Source organism: Rattus norvegicus, chromosome 2 (assembly GCF_036323735.1).
Source record: "Rattus norvegicus strain BN/NHsdMcwi chromosome 2, GRCr8, whole genome shotgun sequence".
In the NCBI taxonomy this organism is placed as follows: Eukaryota; Metazoa; Chordata; class Mammalia; order Rodentia; family Muridae; genus Rattus; species Rattus norvegicus.
The window spans coordinates 175,679,033-175,705,997 of record NC_086020.1 but is presented as its reverse complement, the minus strand read 5'-3'; the positions used below and the strand labels follow the sequence as shown (position 1 = coordinate 175,705,997).

At 45.9% G+C, this 26,965-nt stretch overlaps 3 protein-coding genes across 12 annotated transcripts; 1 reads left to right on the top strand and 2 right to left on the bottom strand.

The window, feature by feature from the left end:
• Positions 1–1,872: 1,872 nt before the first annotated feature.
• Positions 1,873–11,360, bottom strand: Isg20l2 (interferon stimulated exonuclease gene 20-like 2). 2 transcript variants are annotated; one of them, XM_039102657.2, is made up of 4 exons: positions 11,119–11,258; positions 9,435–10,271; positions 2,568–2,768; positions 1,873–2,113 (listed from the first exon to the last, which is right to left on the bottom strand). In XM_039102657.2, the coding sequence occupies exons 2-4, from the start codon at positions 10,227–10,229 to the stop codon at positions 2,000–2,002; spliced, it is 1,110 nt and encodes a 369-aa protein (XP_038958585.1). In that variant the 5' UTR covers positions 10,230–10,271; positions 11,119–11,258; the 3' UTR covers positions 1,873–1,999. The 2 variants fall into 2 exon arrangements, with proteins under 2 accessions (XP_038958585.1, NP_001007742.1); NM_001007741.1 differs by having other exon boundaries at positions 1,875–2,113; positions 9,435–10,383; positions 11,119–11,360.
• On the top strand, positions 10,861–19,515 carry Mettl25b (methyltransferase like 25B). 4 transcript variants are annotated; one of them, NM_001014173.2, is made up of 9 exons: positions 10,861–11,279; positions 11,742–11,864; positions 15,263–15,387; positions 15,560–15,752; positions 16,205–16,267; positions 16,482–16,625; positions 17,243–17,727; positions 18,165–18,349; positions 19,163–19,459. In NM_001014173.2, exons 2-9 carry the CDS (start codon positions 11,754–11,756, stop codon positions 19,282–19,284), a joined length of 1,428 nt encoding a protein of 475 aa, NP_001014195.1. In that variant the 5' UTR covers positions 10,861–11,279; positions 11,742–11,753; the 3' UTR covers positions 19,285–19,459. The 4 variants fall into 4 exon arrangements, with proteins under 4 accessions (NP_001014195.1, XP_006232748.1, XP_006232751.1 ...); XM_039102654.2 differs by lacking the exon at positions 10,861–11,279 and adding an exon at positions 13,497–13,544 and having other exon boundaries at positions 11,725–11,864; positions 15,600–15,752; positions 19,163–19,515; XM_006232686.5 differs by lacking the exon at positions 10,861–11,279 and having other exon boundaries at positions 11,685–11,864; positions 19,163–19,515.
• On the bottom strand, positions 18,891–25,126 carry mrpl24 (mitochondrial ribosomal protein L24). 6 transcript variants are annotated; one of them, NM_001007637.1, is made up of 6 exons: positions 24,896–24,923; positions 20,917–21,149; positions 20,744–20,839; positions 20,464–20,567; positions 20,074–20,204; positions 18,891–19,912 (listed from the first exon to the last, which is right to left on the bottom strand). In NM_001007637.1, exons 2-6 carry the CDS (start codon positions 21,097–21,099, stop codon positions 19,776–19,778), a joined length of 651 nt encoding a protein of 216 aa, NP_001007638.1. In that variant the 5' UTR covers positions 21,100–21,149; positions 24,896–24,923; the 3' UTR covers positions 18,891–19,775. The 6 variants fall into 6 exon arrangements, with proteins under 6 accessions (NP_001007638.1, XP_006232666.1, XP_006232669.1 ...); XM_006232604.5 differs by having other exon boundaries at positions 19,692–19,912; positions 24,783–25,126; XM_006232607.5 differs by having other exon boundaries at positions 19,692–19,912; positions 20,917–21,152; positions 24,896–25,117.
• Positions 25,127–26,965: the final 1,839 nt, after the last annotated feature.

The window sequence follows — 26,965 nt, the reverse complement described above, 5'->3', positions numbered from 1 at the left end:
CCACCTTGAGGGGCTGGAGAAATGGCCCAGTGGTTAAGAGCACTGGCTGCTTTTGCAAGAGGACCTGGGTTTGATTTCCAGGACCCAAGTGAGAATTCACAGGTGTTTGTAAAACCAGTTCCAGGGGATCTGATGAACTCCAGTGGCCTCCATTGGCACCAGGCACCCAAGTAGTACAGTCAACACACGTAGGCAAAACTCTCATACACATAAGCAAAAAACCCAGCCTAAAGTGACATGCTGTACCTCAAAGGCCCAGCAAGGTGTCATGAAGGATGGCAGTCTTACCATCCCCCCTACCATAATCAAATACTACCCATAAAAACCAAGGTCAGAACTCAGGATTTGATATTAAAACTCCAAGAATAAAATAACGAAATGAAAGCATGAAGGGATGGAGACATGGCAGTGTTGCAGACTTGTGACTCACCTTTAGGAGACAAGGGTGTGCACCACTGAGGAAGTGCTGCCAGGCTTTGTCACCAAGCACCCTTCCCCTGTGTCCCTCCCGAATGCCCATGACTTCACTCCACCACACTCCCCTGGTCACATGCCCCCTGTATGTGCCTGAATAGCTTAGGTGTCTCTTCAGGTATGATAGGAAAGATAAGACGAAGACTTACCAGAGCTTCAAATCATCTAGCAAATACGGGCTCCAGTGACCCATCCAGAGAGCCTAGAGATCCTCTTACAGCACCACACAGCCCTCCATACTCTGAGATGTTATTTAATATAAAGCCAAAAAGAACCCACTACATGAGCTGGAGAGATGGCTCTTTCCAGAGGATCTCAGCTTCATTTCCAGCACCCACTTTCCAGAAACTCACAATGGCCTGTCACTTAAGTTCTGAAGGATCTGACACCCTCTCCTGGACCCTGAAAGCACACACATACACATAAATAAAATAAAAAATACATCTTTTTATGTAAAAAAAAAAAAAAAAAAAAAAAACCACCAGTATTCTATTATAAAAATTCATAAGAATTATATGAATTAAGAGGCTGCATTTGCAAGGTAAAAGAGTGAAAGACTATTAAAACTATATAAATTCTTTTTAAACTAAGTGGAACCTAAATTAAAATTCAGCAAGCAACCACACAATCCTTTCCTTCTCTTTTTCTACTTCTATGAACCAGAGCTTTTCTATGTACTCAGACTGGTCTTAAACTCTTGATCTTCCTGTCTTGGCCTCAAAATCCTGAGATTACAGACCATCACACCTAGCTCCAATCAGGACTCGTCTGAAAATGAAAAGATACTGTTAAGTATTTTAGAACAAAAAAACCTCATAAATTAACAGAACCAGGCACAGCGGTGAACACACACCTGTAGTCCCAGCTACTTGTGGGGCTGAGGAAGAAGTCATTTAAGGCCAAGTGTTTGAGGTCAACCTTGGCAACTCAGCTACTCCTTTACCCCACTCCCCACAAAAGGAGACAGATCTATGATATGTATCCTGTAGATAAGGTAGGTGGGAAACTGTATTCCCTGGTGTGCCTTGCTCCCTCAAAGTCAAGGCTGACTAGCACAAGCACTGTGACATGTGGTTAGCACCACTAAAGAAGTAAACAGTTGCGGTCCCATTCCTTCTACTATCCCCCACCCCACACTGGAGACTGTATCTAGTGGTTTATGTGCTAGGTAAGTGTTCTAGCACCGGGCTTTACTCCTGGCCCTCTTCTTATGTTAGGACAGGGTCTCACTGGCCTAGAACTAATTCTGTAGTCCAGGCAGACCTTAAATCTATAACCTGTCTAGGCCTCCCAAGTATCTGAGATTACAAGCCTGGGCGTTCTGCCTGACCTAGAGGTGGATTTTAACATGAAGGCTTTCCTCCTCCATGAGACACTTAACACACAGTGACCACAATAGCTGAGATGAAATTTCAATGGGTATTAAGTCTCTGGTCAAGCTCCTCTCCCCAATGATTCCAGCTTCTACAGGTGAGAAGCTGGCAGAACTGTGGGTTGGTTTACTGCATGTGTCTCCCTGGGACTGCTAATTTTCTGGAGGATTCTGGGCCAGATGCTGTTCCCATTCAACTTCAACCAACTTGTACAGCTCCAATGTGGCCTGGGCATCTTCCACCGAGGAATGTCCACTTAGTCCAGTCTAAAGGGGAAAAGAACATGAAGACCAAAACTATTTCTTTTCCTAGACAACTCTGGACCCCCTGTAGCCTGCTAGTCATCCATCCTTTATCTTTTACAGTTTATGAATTTTATCAGGAGTCTACTGGGGACCTCCTAGCACATCGCTGAGTTCCCCTCCCGGAAAGCCAATTCACTCCTATGACAGTGCTTGTGTCATATTAAGTTCAGCAGAGCAGGACATTTCAGACAAGCCTTCTGAGTCTTCTTCCTTAAATGCTCTCTGTGTGACATGTACCCACAGCTCCACATTCTGTGGCCACTGTCCTGACTGCTAAGCAAGTTAAATGTTTGAGCGGCCTTCTTTTCCCACTGTATCATCTGGTACAGTCCATAAAGTACTCAGGAATTATTTCTCCTTACAGACAGGGAGACTACTGGGTGACGGTTGGTGGGGGCACTTGGAGAGAAGTTACCTGGATGTCCCGACTCAGCAGCTTCTTGGTGAGATGCTTCAGTGACAAAGTGACATTTTCTGGGCAGTCAGCCTTCCGGTTGAGGAGCGGTATTTGGGAAGTGTCTCGAGTGAGGGACTTGGGATGAAAGTACTGTAGGGCTTTGTAGTCATTGTGAATGGCATGTCCTACCACTACCTTCCCTGAGAGTATCTTCAAGATCTGGAATGGGCACATAATGAGGTAATGAGAAGCCATTCTCAAAGGTGGAGCTCCTTATATCCTGAAGGCCCAACACAGCTATCACCAACATATCACCCCACCACCTCCACCCTCACCTGTCTTGAAATGCCCTCTCCTTTCCCTAGAGAACTGCTATATAATCCTGTTTAGATTTATATCACCAGAGGTTCCTTACATGTTTATTAATTTCCATCCCAACAATAGTTATCAGTATTCTCCCTCTGGCCCATCATCCCCAAAGAACCCGAGGCCTTGTATATGCCAGGCAAATACCCTACCACTGGCCATTATCCCTAGCTGCTTCCTTCAGTCTCCTACGGAACATAAAGTTGCTGATCATGGGGCTAAAGAGATGACTCAGTAGTTAAGAGTATGTACTCTTCAAGAGGACTAGAGCTCAGCTCCTGGCACCTACATAGGGGGACTCAACCACCTGTGACCCCAGTTTGAGAGGATCTAACACCCTCTCAGGGTCTCCAAAGGTACTGCACACACATGTGAAAACACACAATTAAAAATAAATCTTTACAAAAAAGTTAATTACTAGACAAGGTTATATAAACCTACAATCCCAGCATAAGAAAGCTGAGGCAGGCAGACTGTAAGTTACAGCATAGTCTGAGCTACACGAGACCTTGTCTCAAAAACAGGGTTGGTGGGATTGGAGAGATGCTCAGCAATTAAGAGCACTGACTGCTCTTCCAGAGGTCCTGAGTTCAATTCCCAGCAACCACATGGTGGCTCACAACCATCTGTAATGGGATCCGATGCCCTCTTCTGGCAAATAAATCTTAAAACAAAGACAAACAACACCCAAACAGGGTTGGATCTGGGAATGTGCTCAGAGTGCTTGCTTAGCACATGTGAAACCCTGGGTTCTAGCACTGCAATACCTGGGCACGTTGGCACAGGCCCAATCCCTATATTTGTGAGGTCAAAGTAGGAAGAACTCCAGTTAAAAGTCACTTTTTGCTCCACAGAAAGTCTGAGGCTAGCCTGGGACACATGACACCTGCCTCAAGGGGGGAAAGGTAGCAAGATGGACTCTGAACGTAAAGATTCTTGTCACCAAGTTTGATGATCTGCATTTGATCCCTGAGCCGTGCATGAGAGGAGAGAACCAACTTCCACAAGCTATCCTCTAACTCTACCCTCAGCTCACGACACACCCCATCTTCACAAAATAAACGAGGGGAAAGCCAAGAAAGCAAACAAGCGATAGGAGTAGAGCTGCAGGTGGGGTGTTCTGGATACTTGTCTTGAGTCCAACTAACTTCTCAGAATTTAAAATCTTACAGGCTCTGCAGGCCATACTCAAAATGGGTTTGTGAAAACAGCAACAGTCCTGCACAGCTTTTAGGGGACCCACTTAGTAATGCATCTGGGCTCATCTAAGAGTCACAACCCCAGCTTAAGGAAGGTGCAATGCTTCGTGATGAAAACCACATAGTGTGTCTTCGCCCGAGAAGGTTCAATCAACAAGCATTTGCTTGCTGTCTGTGCTATTCCAGTCTCCTACCCAGCACCATCTTCATCTCATCCGGCCCTCGTCTGCCCTTACCGAAGTGACCTCTCGCACACATCTGCTCAACTGTAAACCTCACTGTGTAGTCCTGGCTGGCCTCAAGTTTAAAGCTCTACCTGCCCCTGCCTCATCAGTACTGGGACTAAAAGCGTGCACCACCATGCCTGGTACTTCCTGACTTTTTAAAAACACCTAGCTACTTCATCTCTAATAAACCTCCTTCATCCGAGGGGCTGGAGACGTGGCTCAGCTGGTGCATGCATTCGGCCTTGGGCTGTATCCCCAACTCTGTGTGAACTAGGTGTGGTGGCACATGCCTATAATCATAGCACTCAGGAGATAGATACAAAATAGTCAGAAGATCAAAATCATCCTTAGCTACAAAGCCAGTCTGAGGCCAGTCTGGGCTACACGAATCCCTGAAAGTGTGTCTGGAAAAAGAAAAGAGCAAGGACCTCAATTGCAAAGCAGACCAATGGCGCCCTCTGGTGGCTTCCCAGGACCAGCAGGCTCTCATGTCCTTCACAGCTCTTACCCTACCTCCACTCCTTTATTATTAGCAGTGAGGAAAGATAATCCCGCTACAAACCTTGTGTCTTTTATGTCTTACTACAGGCCACCCAGATCTCACCAACCAATATAATTAATGCTTCAATTCAGCTTTTTAAAAAAAGTTTGACTTTATATGCATGTGCACCTCATGTGTGACTGATGCCCAAGGAGGCCAGAAGAGCATCTCTGGAACTGGGATTACAGATGGTTGAAGATGAATCTCCACATAGGTACTGGGAACTGAACTCAGGTCCTCCTAGAAGCAATAGGGGCTTCTAACTGCTGAGCCATCTTTCCAGGGTGCTTTGACTTTTACCGTTCCTATGGTGGTTAATCTCGTCAACTTGACAAGATCTAGAATCAGGTAAAGACAAACTTCTAGAGGTGTCTGTGAGGGAGTGTCTAGACTGAGTTAACTAAGGTAGAAGACCTACCCTAAACGTTGGTAGTAACCAGCTGCCTCACACTCCTGCTGCCATGGTGAACTGAAGTATAAAGCTATTAGCCAGAATAAACCCTTTATTCCTTAAACTATTTTTATCACAACAATAAGTAATATAGAGAAATAGTAGCGAGGGGTGAGGCTATTGCTGTGATAAAGCTGACTATGGCCAACATGTGCTCATGTATTTAAGTGCTCAGCCCCCAGTCTGTGACTTATTCAGGAATTATTAGGTGTGGTCTTGGCAGAGAGATGTCACTGGGGGTGGGCTTTGAGGTTTCAGAAGTCCATATCAAACCCAATGTCTGTCTCTCTTTGCCTGTCATCTGTGGGTCAGGATGTTAATCTCTCAGTTACTGCTCCAGCCATGCTGGTCTACTTCCTGCCATGACAATCACAGACAGATGAACCCTCTGAAACTGTGAGTAAGCCAAGTAAACACCTTCTCTTTTTTAGAGTTGACTTAGCCATGGTCTCCTCATAGCAGTAGAACAGTTAGACTCTGATCATGTGGTTCTTAGACCTTTGGAACTGGTTTTGGGGAGGGAATGTAGCAGTTTAGAGCTATAGGTTAGAAAAGAACTAGAGTAATGGGACTAATTTAGCAGAAGATACTTCTACACAGGGTATACTGTTCAAGGCTATGCAAAGGCAACTGCTCACTCTTATCCACATCCACAGGGAGAGGGAGCAAGTAGGATATTAAAATACGGGGGAAAAATAGTTTGGTGGGGAAAGGACTATATGCCGTACATTCAAAGTTACAGGGTGTGAAAAGTGATACCACCATTCCATTGGGATAAGGGGGAAAGTGCATAGGCTAAGACCCCGCCCACAGATTCACTTCATTTAAATGGAGAATGCCAAATAGCACTTAGGAAAAAGTTTTCAATTAATCTTTAACCAAAGCAAACAGAGGTCCTTACAACTTTAGTTTAAGTGGACCAGGCTACATTTTGAACTGGAAGCAAAACTCTGCAACACATGGCACTGATTTTTTAGGGCATAAAAAAAAAAATTCAAAAATAAGGGAGTCATGGGGGCTTACATGAAGGCCATTTAAGGGCCAGGCCATGTGTGACAGGATTGGTGCCTTTTCAAGGAGGCTCCTGCACAAAGCTGTGAAAGTGAAACCTAAGTTACAATGGAGAATCTGGAATTTTGGAAATTCTAGAACCACAGTACATTTGTCAAGAAAACTACAGGTACAAAGTGAAGCTAGCCCAACAGAGGGGCTCTGTGTGCCACAGACAGTAGAGGTGCAAGGGCCAGCCTACCTGTGGACCTGGCAGTCCAAATAATATGACAAGTGCAGGAAGCTGGACATGGAACTGGAGGCTCTGGTGTTTGCCCTGCTGTCTTTCCCTGCTATGCCCATGGGCAGCTAAGCCACAAAACCTATGGTCCTGGGTGCTATAAGCAAGCCAGGTGGGAGCAAGGAAGTAAGCAATTCCAAGACCTTCTGTTTCTGCCTCCAGGTTTCTGCCTTGAATTCCTGTTCTGACTTCCCTTCTTAGACTACACTTGCAAGGTAAAAGAAATCCTTTCCATCCCCAAATGCTCTTTGTCATGGTGTTTTATCACAGCAGTAGAAACGCTAAGAAAGAAATTGGTACTAGGTTGTCAAGTACTGCTGATATAACACTAACCATGTGTTTTAGGGAGGACTGAGAAAGGACTCTGGAATTTGGTACTGGAAAAAACATTAAGTGTTGTCTAAGCTAATGAGCTGTTGTGAGAACTTAGGATAATGCTGAGATCAGTGCAGAGGATGAAGGCCTGGCTTGTCAAGTTTCAGAGAGAAGGTTAAAAGTTCCCTAAAATTCTATTAAAGGGGCTGGAGAGATGGCTCAGTGGTTAAGAGCACTGACTGCTCTTCCAGAGGTCCTGAGTTCAAGTCCCAGCAATCACATGGTGGCTTACAATCATCTGTAATGGGATCTGATGTCCCCTTCTGGTGTGTCTGAAGACTGCAACAGTGTGCTCATACATATGGATAAAGTAAATCTTAAAAAAAAAATCTATTAAGGCCCAAGCATAGCAGTGCACACTTTCATTCTCAGCACTTGGGAAGCAGAGGCAGAAGAGTCTGTGAGTTCATGGCCAGCCTGGTAAAAATGGTGAGTTATAAGATAGAACTACATAATGAGTCTTGAAAAAACGAAAATAACAAAACAAACAAAAAAAACATCACTTAGGTGAAATCTTCTAGCACACAGAACCTCTGTTCCAGAGTGGGACAAGGCTGCATCCCATGCTGGCAGTCAAAACTGCTAACACGTAAGAGTCGCCAGTCTGGTGCTGCTTTTGAAGTCATCATTGGATCATGGAGAGGGACTGGTGATGTGCAGCCCTGGTTGCAGTAGAAGGCCCACTTCTACTAGGAATCACACAGTCCCTGAGGAAAGCCCAGGAGAGGCTATTGGTAAAGGGGCCTTGTTGCAGTGGAGACCCCATCACCACTGGATGACCACCAAGGACTGCGACAACTTTAGAGTGGAGCTAGCCTGAGCCTAGAAAAAAAGGCTGTGTGTACCATGCAAGCCCTTCAGATCCTAGAAGATTGTGCGTCTCAGAATGTGACACTTAAACTTCATAATGTTGGACTTCAGTTTAATTTCCTTTGACTGTATGTTGGGTCTTTCCTCTTGAAATAAAACATTTAACCTGTCTTTGATTTTACAAGAACCCATAGTTATGAGACCTTAGAGAAATTTGGAATTCTAAAGACTTTAGATATTTATAAGACTTTAAACTTTTTAAGTGTTTGAATTCTTAAAGACTATGAGACTTTTAAAGTCTGGAGTATGTTTTATATTGTGATGTTGATATTAATATGACATCTTGGGAACAACAAAAAAGGAAAGTTATGATTTAAAATGTTTGTTAAGCTGACAGGGGTCAACTCCTTTGTCAATTTGAGACATTTACCTGAGAAGAGGGGATCTTACTTGAGATAGTGCTTCCACAAGACTGGTCAATAGACAACAAGTCTGTGGTGCCTTCTCTTTTGATGGTGGTTGATATGGGTTGTGCCACCCCCAGGCAGGTTATTACAAGAAAGCAAGCTAAACAAGCCAGGAAGGAGCAAGCTAGTAGCAGCATCCCTCCATGGCCTCTGCCATGGAGTTCCTGCCTTGAGTACCCACTCTACCTTTCCTCATGCAGGATTATAACTCTAAGTTGAAATAAACCCTTTCTTTGTTCTTAAGGTTGATTTTAGTCATGTTTTCTCACAGCAATAGAAACCCTAAGACAGCTGGGTTCTATGGGTTCTGGATTCAGTCATTATGCGTGTGCTGTAAGCACTTTACCTAAGGAGGCATCTCTAAACTTGTTTTTGAGGCAGGGTCTCACCATGTAACTGTAGCTGACCTGGAACTCAGAGATGCCTATCTCTGCCTCCCAAGGATGGGTTTAAAGGTGTGCTCCACCACATGCAGCCTTTGTTTTCTGATGTGATGGCGCTCTCAGTTAAGAGTCTGCCTAAGTTTCAGAGACTCAGTTTAGACTGTTAGAAACTATGAAAACTTTTGCAATTGAACTAAATCCAGTTTGTATTTCTGGATGGCTATGAGCTTATGAGGACCAAGGATGGAAGGTTTGGCTAAAAGTATCATGTTTAGTCATAAGTTGACAGGGGTGGACTTGTGATAGTACTGTCTACTTGACAGAATTATCTAGAAGACAAATTTGAGCATGTCTGTGAGCTTTGGATTGCATTAGCTGAAGTGGGAAGAGCCGTGTAAAAAAACTAAAACAAAACAAAATAACCTATTCATTCCATTGGCCGGAGTCCTAGGCTGAATAAAAAAAGAACAGGAGTCAGTATTTACTTCTCTCTGCTTCCTGACTCCTCAGTAGCTACATCCTGCTCTTGTTGCCACAATGTCTGCATTGTGATGGAAAAAAATCCTTAAACTCCGAGCCCAAATAAATCCATTCAATTCCTTTGCTGAGTATTTTGTCATGGCATCCACAAAAACAATTCCTTACTCCAACAGGAAGCCTTCTTGATCATGTGACATTATTCTCCCTCCCTTTACCATCCTTTGACGCCTCCCCAGAATATTACTTATTCAAAGTCCTCTCTGGACCTCTCTCCGTCTTGTCCCATGCTCCTCACCTGACTCCGAGCAGTCTTAAAGGGGGTAGCATTAACCATGTGGCACTTCCGGATGCCACTCCACCTGGTCCGGTAGTCCACGATATAGCAGGGGGGGCGGATGTACTCATCATAAAGCACATCTCCATTGTAATTCACGATGCTGCAGCGAGCCAAGGAACTCACACGCCCCTTGGGTCCCGTGCCCACCATTTCACAGTCTATTGCCACCATCTTCCTTGGCAAGCTTTGAGGGACTTTAGGGCACTTATCCTCTGGTTGAGCTTGGGTGGAGTTCTGTACAGCATTTTTCTTCAAGGGCTTCTTGTTGGAGCCTTTATCCTTTGACTGAGTTTGGGTGGAGTTTTCTGTAGCAATTTTCTTTTTCAAGGGCTTCTTAGAGCCCTTCTTCTGGGTGCGTCTCTTAGGCTTTGGAAGGGCACTCTGAAACTCCCCAAGCAAATCTATTTTAGCCACAACAGAATCAGTCTTCTTTGAAGGAGCAGGGGTCAGCCATGACAATGATGCTTTCTTGTCTTTGGACTGTTCTGAGTCCCTCTTGGAGGCAGCTGCCTCTTTCTTCTTCTTTAGGCATGAAAGGATCTTCGAAATGCTATCTACTCTTGAAGTTTCCCCTTTCTTTGGAGGTTCTGAGTTTAATTTAGACACCTTGCTAGGGGGTTGGTTCTTTTTACTCAGAAATCCTTTCTGTTCCAAGAACCTTCGCTTCTTGACAAAACGTTGATGTTTGGCATTTCCTCCAAATGCCTTTTTCGAAGGTTCCCCAAAGTCCAAATTCAGGAGTATGGTAGACATGAGGTCAGTGGATGGTGGGAGAAAGCTGGGAAGAGTGGCTCACTGATGGAAAAAGGATGAGAGTCTCATTCTCTGTGGAATCCCATAGTTCAACATGAGGAGATCTGCAATTAGCCTTGGGGGCAAAAGTAATCCTGATACTTGCACCATAGGCCTGAGAGAAAAAGAAGACCAATTCTGGAAGACTTAAGTGACCAATTCTGCAAGCCCAAAGCCTGGATAACTAACGAAGCCCCCACAACTCACCCTTAGGTTGATCTTAAAAGGGTTGTTTCCCCTCTCCAGATCTGTGTCATTCTAAAAACTAAAGATGCTGGGGCTGGAGAGATGACTTAGTAGTTATAACCTGTTGGTCTTGCAGAGATGTGAAGTTCGGTTCCCAGCACCCACATGGTAGTAGTAATTCACAGCATCTGTATCTCCAGTTTCAGAAAAATTAGATGCTTTCTGATCTCTGTAGGCCCCAGGCAATTAAACGATACACATATATAAATACAAACAAAACACTCACACAAAGAAAACCAATAACATAAAGTGAGGATGCTAAGGCTGGAGATAAAAGGGTGTGGGGTCCACAAAGATCGAACTCTATCGTAGTCAAAACAAATGCGTACTGAAACAGCAGAGAAATGAAACTTCTAAGAACATTTGCCAGTCCTGAGATGTCCTCCGGATCACCCAGGAATCCTCAACGTGCTACAAAATGAAGAGCAAATCCAGGTATCGCTCTCCCTAGGCTCCACGTGGAGGAGCGATCTACCTTGCCTGGCCCCAACATAAGAACCTGTGACACCACACAGCAGAGGATCTAAGTGGAGGAGGATCCAGACAGGACACCTCCGCCACTGTTGACGGTCCCCCAACCATCCCCGAACACCTATATACCTACCTCCAAGTTAGGTCCCACTAAAATCGCAAGCGTCCGGAGCCGGATGCAGGCGCGCGTCGACGTATGCCCGGACGGCAAGAACGCGGGCGGCAACGGGAAGGCGGCCGGCGCACACGCGCCCGCAGCGCCCCCACCTCAGGCAGCGAGGCCAGGGACTCGGAGTGAGTGAGCAGTGGCAACGGTGGTGGCGGCGGTGGCGGCGTGGGTGGGGGCGGGGGCGGGATGCGCTCCCCGGCCCCTCGGGCCCCGTGGAGGTACAACTCGAAGGTGGTGGGCCGCGGAAAGCGGAACAGAGCGCGCCGGAACGGTGATCCCACTTCCGGGAGGGAGGGCGGGACCTGCAGTTGACCGCCTCGCAGTAAGCTGGTGCTGGGCGCGCTTCTGTGACGTCATCGAGACCCTGCGTCTGCGCAAATGGCTTTGCCCAGTGGAAACCGTGACGTTTGCCAAATGCGCTTCGTTATTTAGACTTGTAATTGGACGCGATTGCCGAGGAAGTGTTGTCGGGAGGGTTTGGAGTTCTTGCTTTGCGTTGACCCTGCAGAATTGAGCCCGACTTGGGTTGCATGCTTTCGTGGTACCGACCTTGTGTCTCCTCACCTCTTCCCTCCTTGCACCGACAGTCAAGCCACAGGATGCCGGGCGTCTCAGCCCATGGCCTCTCGTGTGAGGAGAGAAGGCAACTGGCTGTGGACCTCACCCGCGTCCTAGCTCTCTACCGTTCCATCCTGGACGCCTACATTATCGTGAGGCCACTGGGCTGAGGGCGGGGTGCTTCTTATGGTGGGGTTGATTAGGAGCCCACTGCAAAGCTTTTATCTCTTCCTTATGAGAAAAGCTGAAAACTAGAATAATTCCTACCCAGCCTTCTGTCTCTAATACTTAAATTTTAGTTGGTTATTTGTAATCCCCGAGATTTTCCAGAGCATAACCTCCACTAAAAGGCAATAAAGAGTGGTCTGGTGAAGAGGAAGTACTTGACCAAATGTGGTGTACACTTGTAATCCTGGCACCTGAGAGCTAGATGCAGGAGAATCGGGAATTCAAGGTTCACCTGGGCTCCAAAACAAGTTCCAGAGCAGCCTGGACTGGACTATGTTACCTTAAAAGGGGGTGGGGGTGGGGGACAAAACAGGGCAGACATACATAAAGTTACCTTCTTGTAATCTTTACCCCTCAGAAGAATTCTTTACTGAGGCAGAAGAATTGTCTTGATTTGCAGCCAGCTCAGATGAATGTTGAGACTCGTCTCATATTCCCCAATCCCTCATACACATAGAAAAGCACTACAAGGCTTGGGGGTGGAGTGGTTCTCAACCTTCCTAATCCTGCAACCCTTTAATACAGTTCCTCATGTTGTGATCTCCAACTATAAAATTATCTTTTGTTGCTACTTTGTAGTTTTGCTACTGTTATGAATCGTAATACCTGATAGGCAGGATATCTGAAATGTAAACCCCCAAAGAGGTCCCAACCTACAGGTTGAGGACCGCTGTTCTGGAGTAAATGCTTGTCTAGGGCTATCGAGATGTCTATGTAGTTATAAGCATTTCTTGCTTTTTCAGAGGACCAGTTCTGTCCCCAGCACTCACACAACTGGTAACTCACAGCCATCTGTAACTCTAGTTCCTCTGGCTTCCATGGGCACCTGCAAACAACACATACACATAATAATCAAAATGCATTTTAAAAGTTTTGTCTTGCTTGTATGAGACCCTGGGTTAAATCTCATAAGTATCACTAAAATATTTTAAACGTTGAATTGGGACATGGTAATGTACCACTTTAATTCCAGCACTTGGATTGCAGAGACAAGCAGTCTCCTTCGTTCTAAGCCAGCAACAACTACATATTAAGACCCTGTCTCAAAAAAAAAAAAAAAAAACCCAAACTTGTTTTTTTTTTTTTTTAAGATTTATTCATTTATTATATATAAGTACACTGTAGCTGTCTTCGGATACACCAGAAGAGGGCATCAGATCTCTTTACAGATGGTTGTGAGCCACCATGTGATTGCTGGGAATTGAACTCATGACCTCTGGAAGAGCAGTCAGGTGCTCTTAACAGCTGAGCCATCTCTCCAGCCCCCCCCAAAAACTTGTTTTAAGTGTTTTCAGAATAGTAAAAATATATGTGTGTGAGTGTTTACTTCTTTTTTTTTAAAGATTGATTTATTTATTATATATAAGTACATTGTAGCTGTCTTCAGACACACCAGAAGAGGACATCTGATCCCATTACAGATGGTTGTGAGCCACCATGTGGTTGCTGGGAATTGAACTCAGGACCTCTGGAAGAGAGCAGTTGGTGCTCTTAACCACTGAGCCATCTCTCCAGCCCAAGTATTTTCTTCTGCTTGTATTTTCTTTACATGACAGCTCTGAACCGGTGTCAACTCAATTTTCTTTTCTCTATGGAGTATTGAGGTAGTTCTCCACTAAGCTCTTTGTTAGTGTTTTATTGCATGTGCTATTTATGTTAAAATCGTTATTTGCATTAGCTTACAATGCTGGAAATGGAACCCAAGACCTTGTGCATGCTCACCAAGCACTCATTAACACTGACTTATACCTCCACTGTTAAATTCTTGTGTTTGGTTTTTCAAGACTGAGTTTCCCCGTATAGCCTTAGCTATCCTGGAACTCACTCTGTACCTCAAGCTGGCCTCAAACTCAGAGATCTAAATGCCTCTGCCTCCCAAATGCTGGGATTAAAGGTGTGCACCACCACACCCAACCTTGCCAACTGTTTTTTACAAAGTAAACTCTGCAGGAACAAGACTCTTGTCTCCAAGTTTACAATAGATTTTGCTGTTAAATAAGGCACCAGATTTCTCCCCCCACTTTGAGGTGGGTTCTATGTAACTTTGGCTGTTCTGGAACAGATCAGGTTGATCTTTAAACTCACAGAAACCCTCCTGCCTCTGCCTCCTGAGTGCTGGGAAATGTGTGTGCTACTTTGCTCAGCTGGAAGCCATTGACCAGGTGACAGAACAGGTGGTCTTGCCATTCAGGGTTGTGGAGACCAGAGTCTGATTCACTAGCCCCTAGTAAGGCTTTTTAATTAGTTGATTATTTTCAGATGGGGTCTCACTATTCTGGACTACCTGAATGCTGGGATCCTTTAATAATAGACACCACACCTGGCCCCCACAGCCCCAGAATTTTAAAAGAACAAATGAATGACTCAGAATACATAGCTGTCTGGACCATAAAATAGCAGGTTACTAATGGTTACCTGTTAATGCTGTTGTCAGTCATTGATCATGTTAGTGATACATGACTTAAAAAAAAAAAAGTGGTCAAGCTGGAGAGATAGCTCAGTGGTTAAGAGTACTGACTGCTCTTCCTGAGGTCCTGAACTCAAATCCCAGCAACCACATGTGGCTCAACTGTCTTTAACTTCTGTACCAGGGGATCTGACACCCTCATCCAGACATATATGTATTCAAAAACCAGTGTATATAAAATAAAAATAAATACATTTTTAAAAATTGGTCAAGCCAGGTATTGTGGTGTGTGCCTTAGGGCAGAGGCAGACAGATCTCTGTGGGTTCCAGGCTAGCCTTTTACCCAGTGAGTTCCAGGACAGCCAGGGCTACATAGAGAGACCCTGTCTACAAACAAACAAACAACAAACAAACAAAGCCATGATGGCACACACGTCCAGAGAGACAGAGGCATAGGCCAACCTGGTCTGCAGAGCAAGTTCCAGGACACCCAGGGCTACACAGAGAAACCCTGTCTTGAAAAAACCAACCAACCAACAAACCAAACAAGAAACTAAATGGAGAAAGACACAAATAAGTGGGGCATTAATGAGAGGTGTGTGCAGAGTGCAGTCTACCACATGGGCACCTTGGAGGTGGGGCCACTTGGTACAGATGAGCAGGAGACTCAGGCATCTTGTCCTCTTCCGCACTGGTGCCAAAAAAAAGGGCAGGTGATGAGGTGCAGCGTTGAGATGGGGCTGAGAAAATGGGAATGGTCATGGAGTCCTTCCAACTGCTTGGCTCTTGGGGCTGGGGATTTAGCTCAGTGGTAGAGCGCTTACCTAGGAAGCACAAGGCCCTGGGTTCGGTCCCCAGCTCCGAAAAAAAAAAAAAAAAAAAAAAAAAGAACCAACTGCTTGGCTCCTCTTGCAGGAATTTTTCACGGACAGCCTGTGGGGCACACTCCCCCACGCATGGCAAGAAGTGCTGGACGGACTGAACCCACCAGAGCTGGCCACCCTGTTGCTGGGGATGCCCAGGGAAGGGGAGGAGATCAGGTATGTGTAAGCCAGAGGGTGGAGCCCTGCGCTGGGAGCGAGAGCACCGAGCCTTGAATTGAGCCTTGTGTAGATGTCTCATTGCATCTTCCTGGGCAGCCACGTCATAAGCTGGTGCACTCAGGTTGTGATTGTGGGCTATTCACTAGCAGCCTGGGCTGGACTATCTCAGGTACAGGTCTGTGTGGCCACTCACCCTGCTGGCCCTGAAGTCCACAGCTTGTGCCCTCGCCTTTACCCGGACACCTGGCTTTCACACTCCATCAGAGTTCCTGGAGAACCCCAGCCAGAGCTCCCGGCTAACAGCTCCTTTTCGGAAACATGTCAAGCCCAAGAAGCAGCATGAGATCCGGAGGCTGGGAGAGGTGAGGAGACTGCTGGAGGTTAGACTGTGAGAGCCTAGTACTCCTAAAGCCTATGGGTTATGAAGATGTTTGACCCATACTGCAGATACGAACTGGTATTTCAGAAGCCCTTCCTTAGCAAACATGCTAGAACCCTCTGTGTTGGTGCTAGGAGGCTTTCCTGTCCTTTTTCTGGGTTGATTGGTAGGTTTGTGTGGGTGCCTCCTACTCCCGTTCACTGCAGTCAATTTTTGGTTTTATAGGCTACAGGGCTTTTGCTTTTGAGTCATTGACTTAAGGGGCAAGCAGACACTAAACACCTACCATTCTCCTCAATTCTGATTTCATATCTCTTATTGATGTGGAACCCTCAATGTTTCCCTACCATCTAGGCTCCTACCATCCTTCTGAGTATTTGCTTCAGGAGTCAGGAGCCAATGCCAAGAAGAGACTTTTCTTTCTTCTTCTTTCAGTTGGTGAAGAAGCTTAGTGATCTTACTGGCTGCACCCAAGTTGTGGATGTGGGCTCAGGCCAGGTGAGCCAGTCTCCAGGGAAGGAGATTAGCAGGCGGAGTGCCTGTGGAAGCAGGTGGAGTGCCTGTGGAAGCAGGTGCTGACAAGTGGGAGGCCGTGGCTGGGGGAGTAGAATATTAAGCCTTTGGTGGAGCCCAGGACCTGTTTGTCCACACCATTGATAGGGTGACAAGTCAGTAGGGCACTGAACAATGCTGTCCTCCCTTGTGACTCCAGGGCCACCTCTCTCGCTTCATGTCTCTGGGGCTTGGGCTGATGGTGAAGAGCCTTGAAGGAAATAAGAGGCTAGTAGCGAGAGCTCAGCGTCTAGACCAGGAGCTCCTGCAGGCTCTGGACAAAATGGAGAAGAGGCACCCAAAGGTAAGCTGTTCTTCTTGCAGCCTGCACTAAAGGAGCAGGGTGCTTGGCTGGACCTTTGTGTTAAGACTCATTTTCTACTTCCAAATTTCTCCTACGTACTTCTGTTGGTTTTTTTATTCCTTCCCTAAAGGATCCACACAGCTCAAAGGCACTCCCTGGTTTGTGTAATTTTCATACCAGTGTGTGCTCATAGTAAACTATGATATGGCCAGATATTATTTGCTGTGCTAGGGATGAAGTCACCACCATTGAGCTATATCCCTACAGACTCATTACCTATAAGGAAACCAAAGGGAAGCTGAGTTAGGTATGGTGGTACCCGTAATTCCAGCACTGGGAAGGCATAGATAGGATCTGTACAGATTTGCCTGCTTGGGTAACATTGAACTCCAGGTCAGAAAGGGCTGCAAAGACCTTGTCTCACACCTATGCTACCCAAAAGACAAAGAAAAATGACATGGAAAATGAAAAGGTCTACAGTCTGTGACAAAGATCTCATCCCCTGTTCAGAGTCTAACTCTTGTGCTCAGCTTGTTATCTATATAACTCCCAGGACCCCCTGCAGTTTGAGGACAGCCTTCCAATTTTGCATCTGCCTGTTTTTCCTTTCTCCATAGATGGTGCAAAGAAGCCCTCGCCACCGCCCCCACCACGTGGTTCAGTGGGTCAGCCCCACAACTCTGTGTGAGGAGCTTCTGCTTCCTCTGGAGATGCCAGGCCAGAGTAGTACCCGTCTGCTACTCACAGGCCTTCATGCCTGTGGGGATCTTAGTGTTGCCTTACTGAGACACTTCTGCTGCTGTCCTGAAGTGGTGGCCCTGGCTTCGGTGGGCTGCTGCTACATGAAACTCAGTGACCCTGGCAGCTACCCACTAAGTCAGTGGGTAGCTGGGCTGCCTGGCCATGAACTACCCTACAGGCTCCGGGAGGGTGCCTGCCATGCTCTAGAGGACTATGCGGAGAGATTACAGAAAGCAGGGCCTGGCCTACAAACACATTGCTTCCGTGCAGCGCTGGAGGCAGTCATCCGACAAGTCTGCCCTGAGCTTCGGAGGCCTGGTGTGCAAGGAATTCCCAGGGTCCATGAACTCAAGATTGAAGAGTGAGGTCTGGGGAGGCTCCCCACCTATCTCCACTTATTACTATAGCCAAAGAACATGTGTGCCAGAGGAATGGGCATTTTATTTTGAGGGCAGACTGGGGTACATAAGTGAGACTGTCTCAGAAACACAAAACAGGGAGACCTAGTGGCACATGCCTTTAATCCCAGCACCTGGGAGTCAGATCAGCCTGGACTTCAAGATGAATTCCAGAGCCCATAGAGATACTCTATCTCAAACACACAAACCACAAATGTTAGACTAGGCTGTAGTCTGCCTCGGAGGCTAAGCTAGGAAGACTACTTGTACTCAGTGTGGGGCAAGGCAAAAATTACTTTAAAATGACTAAGTAAATCACAGTAGGAATCAACTTCTAGACAAAAATTTAAGTGGGAGGTAAAAGTTTCTAGAACTAACTGATTTATGGCTGGTCCCACAGATATGTGCAACAAGGGTTACAGCGAGTGGGTCTGGACCCCCAGCTGCCATTGGATCAGGCTGCCCTCCAGGCCCACCAGGCCCAAGAGAATCGTGTGGTGGCCTTCTTCAGCTTGGCCCTCTTGCTGGCCCCACTGGTAGAGACATTGATTCTGCTGGACCGGATGCTCTATCTTCAAGAGCAAGGTGAGGTTTTGGGGTTCCCTTGAGTCCTTGGAGTCTGCTGGGCATGGCTACCACCTGATAGGTGAGGCATTTGTCAACAAATGTAGATTCTTAAAAGCAGCACCTCCCGAGACAGGTTTTGGTTTTAAAATGTGTAGTACACATGCCCCTTACTTTTGGATGTCCCAGCCCCTGGAGCTGCTGCTGTAGTAGTTACGAGCCACCGGATGTGGGTCCGGGAGCCAAGCTTGAGGATGCTGAAAGAACAAGCATTCTTAACCCAGGCCTCTTATGCACCAACGAGGAGAACTTTTTTCTTTTTTTTTTTTTTAAAGATTTATTTATTATATATAAGTACACTGTTATTTATTATATATAAGTACACTGCAGCTGTCTTCAGACACACCAGAAGAGGGCATCAGATCTCATTACAGATGGTTGTGAGCCACCATGTGGTTGCTGGGAATTGAACTCAGGACCTCTGGAAGAGCAGTCAGTGCCCTTAACCACTGAGCCATCTCTCCAGCCCCCAATGAGGTGGATTTTTTTTTTTTTCTTTTTCTTTTTTTTTTTTTTTTTTTTGGAGCTGAGGACTGAACCTAGGGCCTTGTGATTGCTAGGCAAGCGCTCTACCACTGAGCTAAATCCCCAACCCCTAATGAGATGGATTTTAAGCAAGCATCCCAGGGATTGGGAAAGCACATTGATTGCCTCTCAAGCTAGTGGTTCTGGAGTCTTCTTACTTTGGAATAAGGAACTGTGTTACAGGACAGGCAGAGAAAGCCTGGGTGGGACTCCTGTTCCTTTCTAATTAGCCCTCACATTTTCTCCTAGGCTTCTATGCTGAGCTGTTGCCCATCTTCAGCCCTGAACTGTCTCCCAGAAATCTGGTTCTGGTGGCAACCAAGACGCCCCTGGGTCAGGCCTTCTCCATTCTTGAGACTGAAGACAGCTGACAGTCTGAAGCCACCAGGTGTCAGTATGGCTAGCTGCCGTCCTTGGCACCCTTTAGAGTGCCCTGTATCCTGCTGGGATTCTGGCTCTTTGCAGACTTCAGATTTGTACCCTTTCTTTCCCTTCACTTGGAAAGTAATACTGTGGAATTTTTATTTATAAAACTTTTAAGACTTAGCTCCTTTTCCTATAAATACCATGTAATTTTATTTATTAAAACTCTTAAGACTTAACTCCTGTTTCTGTAAATAGGAAAAGAACAGAGGGTCTTCTTGCTTCCATCCCCAAACACACAGGACCTGTCCCTGGAAAGGCTAGCACCCACCCAGTCTATCCTGACAAGCAGAAGAGCTGCACCAAGCCTAAGCTCCCCAAAATGCAAGCCCTTGGGAAAGGAAGAGGGGAGGTGTGGACAGCAGCAGCACCCAAGGCTTCTTTATTGGTGTTTTAGAAAGAAAGGGTGGACTTCAGGGTGAAGCAGTACTCTTAAGGCTCAATACCAATAGATTTTCTTGAATCTTCGAGTCTCCTGGATCCCCATGGCCTCCATCACATCTTCTTCTAATGTCTTTAGCCGGGGCACGTAAGTTCTTTCTAAAGCATCTTCCACTGATGTGTCCTTGGGGCCATCTGTTGAGTCAGAAGAAGAGTTTGCCAACTCTATTCCTAGGAGTGTTGGGCTTAAGCACGCAAGGTAAGCACCCTACCACCAAGGTACATTCCTAGCCCCAGCAACTTTGTTTTTCCTCTCAAACCTCACATCCCTAACTTCTTCCTGCCCATCAACTTACCAGTCCATGTTTCAGGGACAATGCCATCTGCTCTAGGAAATTCAGGTTTGGGGATAATTCTCCCAGATCTTGTAGAGACACGAACACGCTCTCCTGCCTCAGTAAATCTCCACTGGATCTCAGTAGGTTTCCTAGTGGGTAAGAAAAAAAATGAATCTAGCTTGGGGCCTGTGTCATCCTCCAACCCAAAAGTGAAAGCAGTGGTTAAGGACCTCTGGGTTACCACCTTTGTTTTTGTCTGCATCAGGGTCACTGACAGATTGTGTACGAGAAACAGATCCCTGAGTTCCAGCATATCCAACACACTATTCTCATTGGTAAATGGGTATACCCAGCACCTGTGTGAACTCAAGAGTTAGAAGCACCTGGACCAGGGGCCCCTGTGCTTGCCTGTCCACAGGATCCACTAGCTTGACTTGGTGATGAAGCAAGGGGGCTTCGCTAGGGATCATGGTCCCTCGGTGATCCTTGGTTCTGCCAATGTAGCGGTAATGCTGTCCAAGAGAAGGCAGATCAGAAAACAAGTGTGTGATGGGGATTTGCCCACTAATGCTTAATGGGTACAGCCCAAGTTCAGTTGTACAACCTGCTCCTCAGCCAGTTTTCTGCCTACCCATGCTGCTCTTAAGGAAAAAGGGACAGACGGAAAAAAAGACTTCTCAAAACTCACCGTGTTCAATCCCTCCAGGACAACCCAGTTCCGCTGCCGAACAACTTGGACTACTTTGCCCTGCTTCCCAGCATCCTTGCCTTCTAAGATTTCCACCTGTAGGACGATTTGAGGACAAGGGCAGGAAGTTGTTTCCCACTGGCCTTCCTGTCCCTCTGTCTTGAGGTCCTTACCATGTCTCCACAGAATAGGTGCCAGTCTTCATCAGAGATGGGCTCTACCACTACTGGGCGCCGCCTGCTCCAGGGAGGATTCTTCCTTTTGTCTGCTATGGAACCTGGACGGCTCATTCCATAGCGGTAGTGGGGGGAGAGAGTGGCTTTGGATGCCAAGGCCAGCAAGGCTGAAAGCCTCATAACTGGATTTGAGAAATCTCACCAGTGAAAGACTCAAAAACTTCCTTTGCCTGCTGAGTCAAGAAAAACAGGATGAAGATTTGAACGAGAAAGGAGCTTTTGTTTTCTGAGACAGGGTCTCACTATGCATCTTTGGCTGACCTAGAACTCAGTGTAGACCAGGCTGACCGTGAACTTCACATCCATCTGCTTCGTCTCCCTAGTGCCAGAACTAAAGGTGTGCAGCACCACATCAGCCCCAGGACAGTCACGAAAGCTATGTGTCTCTTGCATAGAAGACTTCATCTCACTGACACTCCTCACAGGCTATCCTTACACAGGAGAAGACAAGAAGTTCTGTAACTTTCATCAATGGGGACATCAGTATTCAACACCCAGGGGCTCCACTATCTAGCTCTTGGATTGCTATCTCAGGAGCGCTTGGCACTAAAGCACTCCACAGTTATTACGTGAAGACATGAACATTAGAGCAGGAGGAAAGCAGGTAATGGAAGAAAGCTAGGACAAAGCCTGAAGGCAAGCAGTCGTGAGACATCAGGGAAAAACAGCTTACAGAGCTGGAGAGAGAGAAGGCTCAGTGGTAAGGAGCACTGACTGCTCTTCCAGAGGTCCCGAGTTCATTTCCCAGCAACCACATGGTGACTCACAACCATCTGTAATGAGATCTGATGCCCTCTTCTGGTGTGTCTGAGGACAACTACAGTGTACTCACATAAAATAAATTTTAAGAAAATCTTAAGGGGTTGGGGATTTAGCTCAGTGGTAGAGCGCTTGCCTAGGAAGCGCAAGGCCCTGGGTTCGGTCCCCAGCTCCAAAAAAAAAACCAAAAAAAAAATCTTAAAAACAAAAAACAACATCAAAAGTTGTATTTAAAATAAAAGTAAATGAACTGTGATTTAATAAAGCTATTTAAGGGCTGGAGAGATGGCTCAGTGGTTAAGAGCACTGACTGCTCTTCCAGAGGTCATGAGTTCAATTCCCAGCAAACACATGGTGGCTCACAACCATCTGTAATGAGATCTGGTGCCCTCTTCTGGCCCGCAGTCACATATGCAGGCAGAATGCTGTACATAAAATAAATAAATCTTTAAAATAAAGCTATTTAAAAAAAAAACAGCTTACACTGTCCCTATGTAATAGGCCCAGATCTTAGCAACAACTCAGCATGTACATAGCACCACCATCCAAAGTGAAAACAAAGACCTAATCCATTGAAGTCCACACCTCTGGGAACATCTCTAATGTACTAACCTTGCCTTTTGCCGTCTGTAGTTTTGCTTCTCACTATTCTTGTTCATTGAAGTATGTCAACCAAAAATAATGATTTTTGTACTTAAAAACTAACCTTGAGAAATGCTTGGGTTAACAGCACTGACTACTCTTCCAGAACTTCCGAGTTCAATTCCCAACAACCACATGGTGGCTCACAACCATCTGTAATGGGATCCAATGCCCTCTTCTGAGGACAGCTATGGTGTCCTCATATATATACATTTTTTTTAAAAAAGGGGGAGAGAAAAATGCTTGGAACTACACTGGGATCCCAAACACTCAATGTAGTCACTGTCTGGCTAATAAAGACTTCCTATTAGCTTGAACCCCTGTCGGAACAGTCCTCTCTGGTCGACACCCCACAACACATATCCCACTTCTATCCACTCCTTCCTAAGCATAGCTTTTTCTTTAAGACTTAGGGACTCCAAGCCTACACACACACACACACACACACACACTCAAAAGGTTGTTGACTCCTAAGTTTTCTATTTAAGCATGTGCTAACAGACTCCAAAATTTGGATAGCAGACTAAATTAATGGATTACTAAATGGTTAAAAAAAAAAAAAAGTGCTTTAAGCCAGGCTTTCCAGATACTTGGGAGGCTGGGGTAGAAGGTTCACAAATTCAAGACCTGCTTGGACAACTTTGTGAGGACCTGGATTTGAATCCCAGCGCACACAACCATCTGTAACTCCAGTTCCAGGGGATAACACCTTCTGGCCTCCACAGGCATCAAGGCATGCAAACAATGCATATGCACACATACATGTGGGCAAGTACATTTTAAGTGGATAATTTTTCAAAAGGTAAGATGTGGTAGTGCGCTGCTGTAATACCAGCACTTGGTACATTAGAACGAAAAGACTCTACCTTTGCGGCTTGAGGCTTTGCTCTTGCAGAGGCCCATCCATTACTCCAATTCCATACCCTACTTTGGCCTTTACGGGTAACAGGAACATTCATGGTGTACATAAATATATGCAGACAAACACTCCTACACATAAAAGGCCAATGATGAACTCAGTAAGGCATGCTTTTCATCCCAGCACATGGACAGTAGACCTCAGCTCTGGGCCAACAAGACTACATAGTAAGACCCTGTCTCAAAACACACACACACACACACACAAAACCAGTAAACGAGTAAAGTAAAGTGTTAAATGTGCTGAATCAGTCCTTGGGAGTCAGCAGCATGATTACTGAGAGTTCAAGGCTAGCATAGTCTACACAGTAACCTACAGAATAGTCTGTGTTGTCATTTCTTCTACGCTCTGCCCAACAGTTACCTAGCAACAGCCAGGTAGGCCTGCCTGGCTTGCTATAAAAGGGATTGTTTGGCCTCTCAGACTCTTTGACCTCTTTCTCTCCATCTCCCCTAAAGGAGTTCCTGGCCGGCCACTTCTCTTCTCTTTCTCCGACTCTACTTCCTTCTCAACTCCCTTCCCATGCCCCCAAGCAAAATCTGTTCCAAACTAGACCCGTCTTATGGCTGCTATGGAAGGGAGAGATGCCTCAGCATGAGGTACCACCTCCCACCACACCTTACAGAGCTCTTGCTCTTTATAAAAACATATCAGTCTGAGCTACAATGGGAGAACTATCTGAACGAAAACAACAAAGTAAAGAGGCTCAATGTAGACTGCTAGCTTAGCAGGCAGTAAGCTTTCTAAACAGTTGCTACTGGTGTGGTTCCATGCTAAATAGCATCTCACAGAAGCCTAACAACAGCGAAGAGATTGCCCATAATCTCGTCACTTTTTTGTGCTTTGTATGTGTGTGTGGTGCTGGTGATCAAACTTGAGAACTCACATATGACAGGCAGGCATTTTGTGTAAGTGAACAACTATTCCTCCCTTTTTTTTTTTTTCTTTTTTTTTTTTTTCGGAGCTGGGGACCGAACCCAGGGCCTTGCGCTTGCTAGGCAAGCGCTCTACCACTGAGCTAAATCCCCAACCCCTACTCCTCCCCTTTTTATACATTTCAGGATAAGAGATGGGAGAAAGCCTAGTGTTACCATGATGCTAGAGAAACACAGAGACTATTTCTATCTAGATCCAATACATTGACTACTAAGCACTAACGACAAGTCGAAAACTGAGAACCCAGGAAGGAATGCAAACATCAAGATCCAGGAAAACCTTTTTGTCCTGTCCTAGTTCATGCAGCATCACAAGTGTGTGTGTTGGGGGGAGGGGGAGGGCTGTCTTGCTTGCTTACTTGCTTACTTGCTTGTTTTACTTGTTTTAAAAACTCCTTTAGTCCCCGGACACGCCCCCACTCCATCTTCCCCTTTGGTTCCCTACACAACCTAGATCCTAATGTCACTTCCGTGATGGGGCTGGCTTTCCTCTCAGTACAAGCCCTCACTCAGGTCATAGCCTCAAGCAATTCCTTTGTCAGACTCACCCAGATCTGAGGATAGCTCCAACTTCCTAGTAAAGAGAAGCCCAAGCCCCAGTTTAAGACTAGGAAAAGGAAGTATCCACCTTCAGATGTCCCCAGTCACCGAGCAGCCTCACCTTCCACCAACTTTCTTTCCACGTGCGCTATCTACGCCGGCAGTCCCCACCCACCGGATTTCTGGGAGATGTAGTCTAATTTGAGGAAGCTCGAAACAAAACAAAACCGAAACGAGCCTCCCAGCGTCTGGGAACTGTAGTCCGTAGTTACAAACTGCGCTGGAAACAGGAAATTTAGCCAACTCTAGGAAATCCGAACTGGGAGAGGCATGCCGGGAATTGAAGGCGAAAGATATGCTAATTTGTTGCGTATGTTCGTACGTGCTCTACGTGGAGGCCACTGGGAGTTGTAGTTCACAGAGAACATGGCTCCATTTTCTTGGTAATTATGGCTTTCTAGTCAAAGCAAAGGGTATCCATTTCTAAGTGAGATCACCTTTATGTCCTGGCTCTTCTCTGCTTGGGGGACCATGACACGGCATATTAAAAAACAGCCCCGCCTTTGCAGAGAAAAGAATGATTATTGGTCCCTCCAATATAGAATTAGCAATCACTCTTGTGTGGAGCATACAGGGGAGATTTCGACTGTGTCCACTGCCCATCTGTCCTCTCACCATCCGTGGACTGGCAGGCATTCCTAGCAAAATTTAGCAGAGACTAGATCTCTTTTATCAGCTTGCTATTTGACTCCACATACCTTCCTGCTTTGATTAGATTTTCTTTTCATTCTTGAGTCTGCTGATAACTGATAACTTTGAAGCGGCTTTCCCCTATAATCCGTCCAGTTTGTAATGTTAAAAATCTCATTAGTGGGCAAACTCACCAGTCACTAGAATAGCCTGAAAAAATTACCTTTATTCTTAGGATGTGTACGACTACTAAAGAATTCCAGAAGTCATCAGCATCAGATGTGTCATTGATCTCATACCTCCACTTGTGAGAAAGCACTACAACTGTTTGACTGTTCTAGCCCTGAGCCTTAGGGAGAAGGCAAGCCCCCACCTGGCCTATCCTAAACCAGCAACCCAGTAAGATGGACTTGGAATAAGAGTCCTCCATCTTCTCAGATGCTTTTGTTTTCTGAAAGTGGCTCATTTAGCTCAAGCTCAACTCAAACTTGTTAGTTGGCTTCTGCCGTTCATTCTTCTCAGGTGCTGGGCTAATCATATGGTGCTCCAGACTGAACCCAGTCCTAGAGCTTACTATAGGGACAGTAGGCACCTATCTTAAGTCATAATTCTTCCCTAAAAGCATTTTCCTTTTTAGACAGGTTCTATGTAACTGGCTGGCCTGGAGCTGATTCCCCACCTGCCTCCAATGCTGCAACAGAAGATGTGCACCATTCATTACCCCTGCCTCACACCTTGTCTTTGGACTTAGAAGTTGCTAACTAGCATTAAATGGTAACCTCTGCTCCCTAAACTTTGACTTGCTCCTGAAGGTCTCACTTTTCTAGAACCAGACCCACAGTTCTTCCCAACACTTTTAAGAGTCTAAGGCAAAAAGTCTGAGACCAATAGGAAGACCCTACTTCAAAAACAAAAGAAAAACACCTACCCGGAATGGCTACACAGAACTAGAATCTCAGCACTTGAAGAGTCAGTTTAAAGTTATCCTCAGGGCTGGAGAGATGGCTCAGCAGTTAAGAGCACTGACTGCTCTTCCAGAGGTTCTGAGTTCAAATCCCAGCAACCACATGGTGGCTCACAACCATCTGTAATGGGATCTGGTGCCCTCTTCTGGTGTGTCTGAAGACACCTGCAGTGTACTCATATATAATAAATAAATAAATCTTTTAAAGTTATCCTCAGCTAGTTACTATGTGTCCTGGGCTACATGTGACCCTGTCTTAGACAAAAGTCATGTATTTTCCATGACTATACTCCACTTCTCTTTTCTGAAGTACTGGGGATTGAACCTTTGACCAACCCTGATATATATCTGTCCTGTCTCATGTATACCCCAGGCCACACCAGGGCTTGCTGTATATCTACAGATGACTTTAATGAATTTTTTTAAAGTTTCTTGGGATGGGCAGACAGCTCAGTAGAGGATCCTACCTGCCAGACCTGGGTTCATTCAATCCTAAATTTATTTGCACGTGGTGGGAAGACAAACTGATTCTTGCCA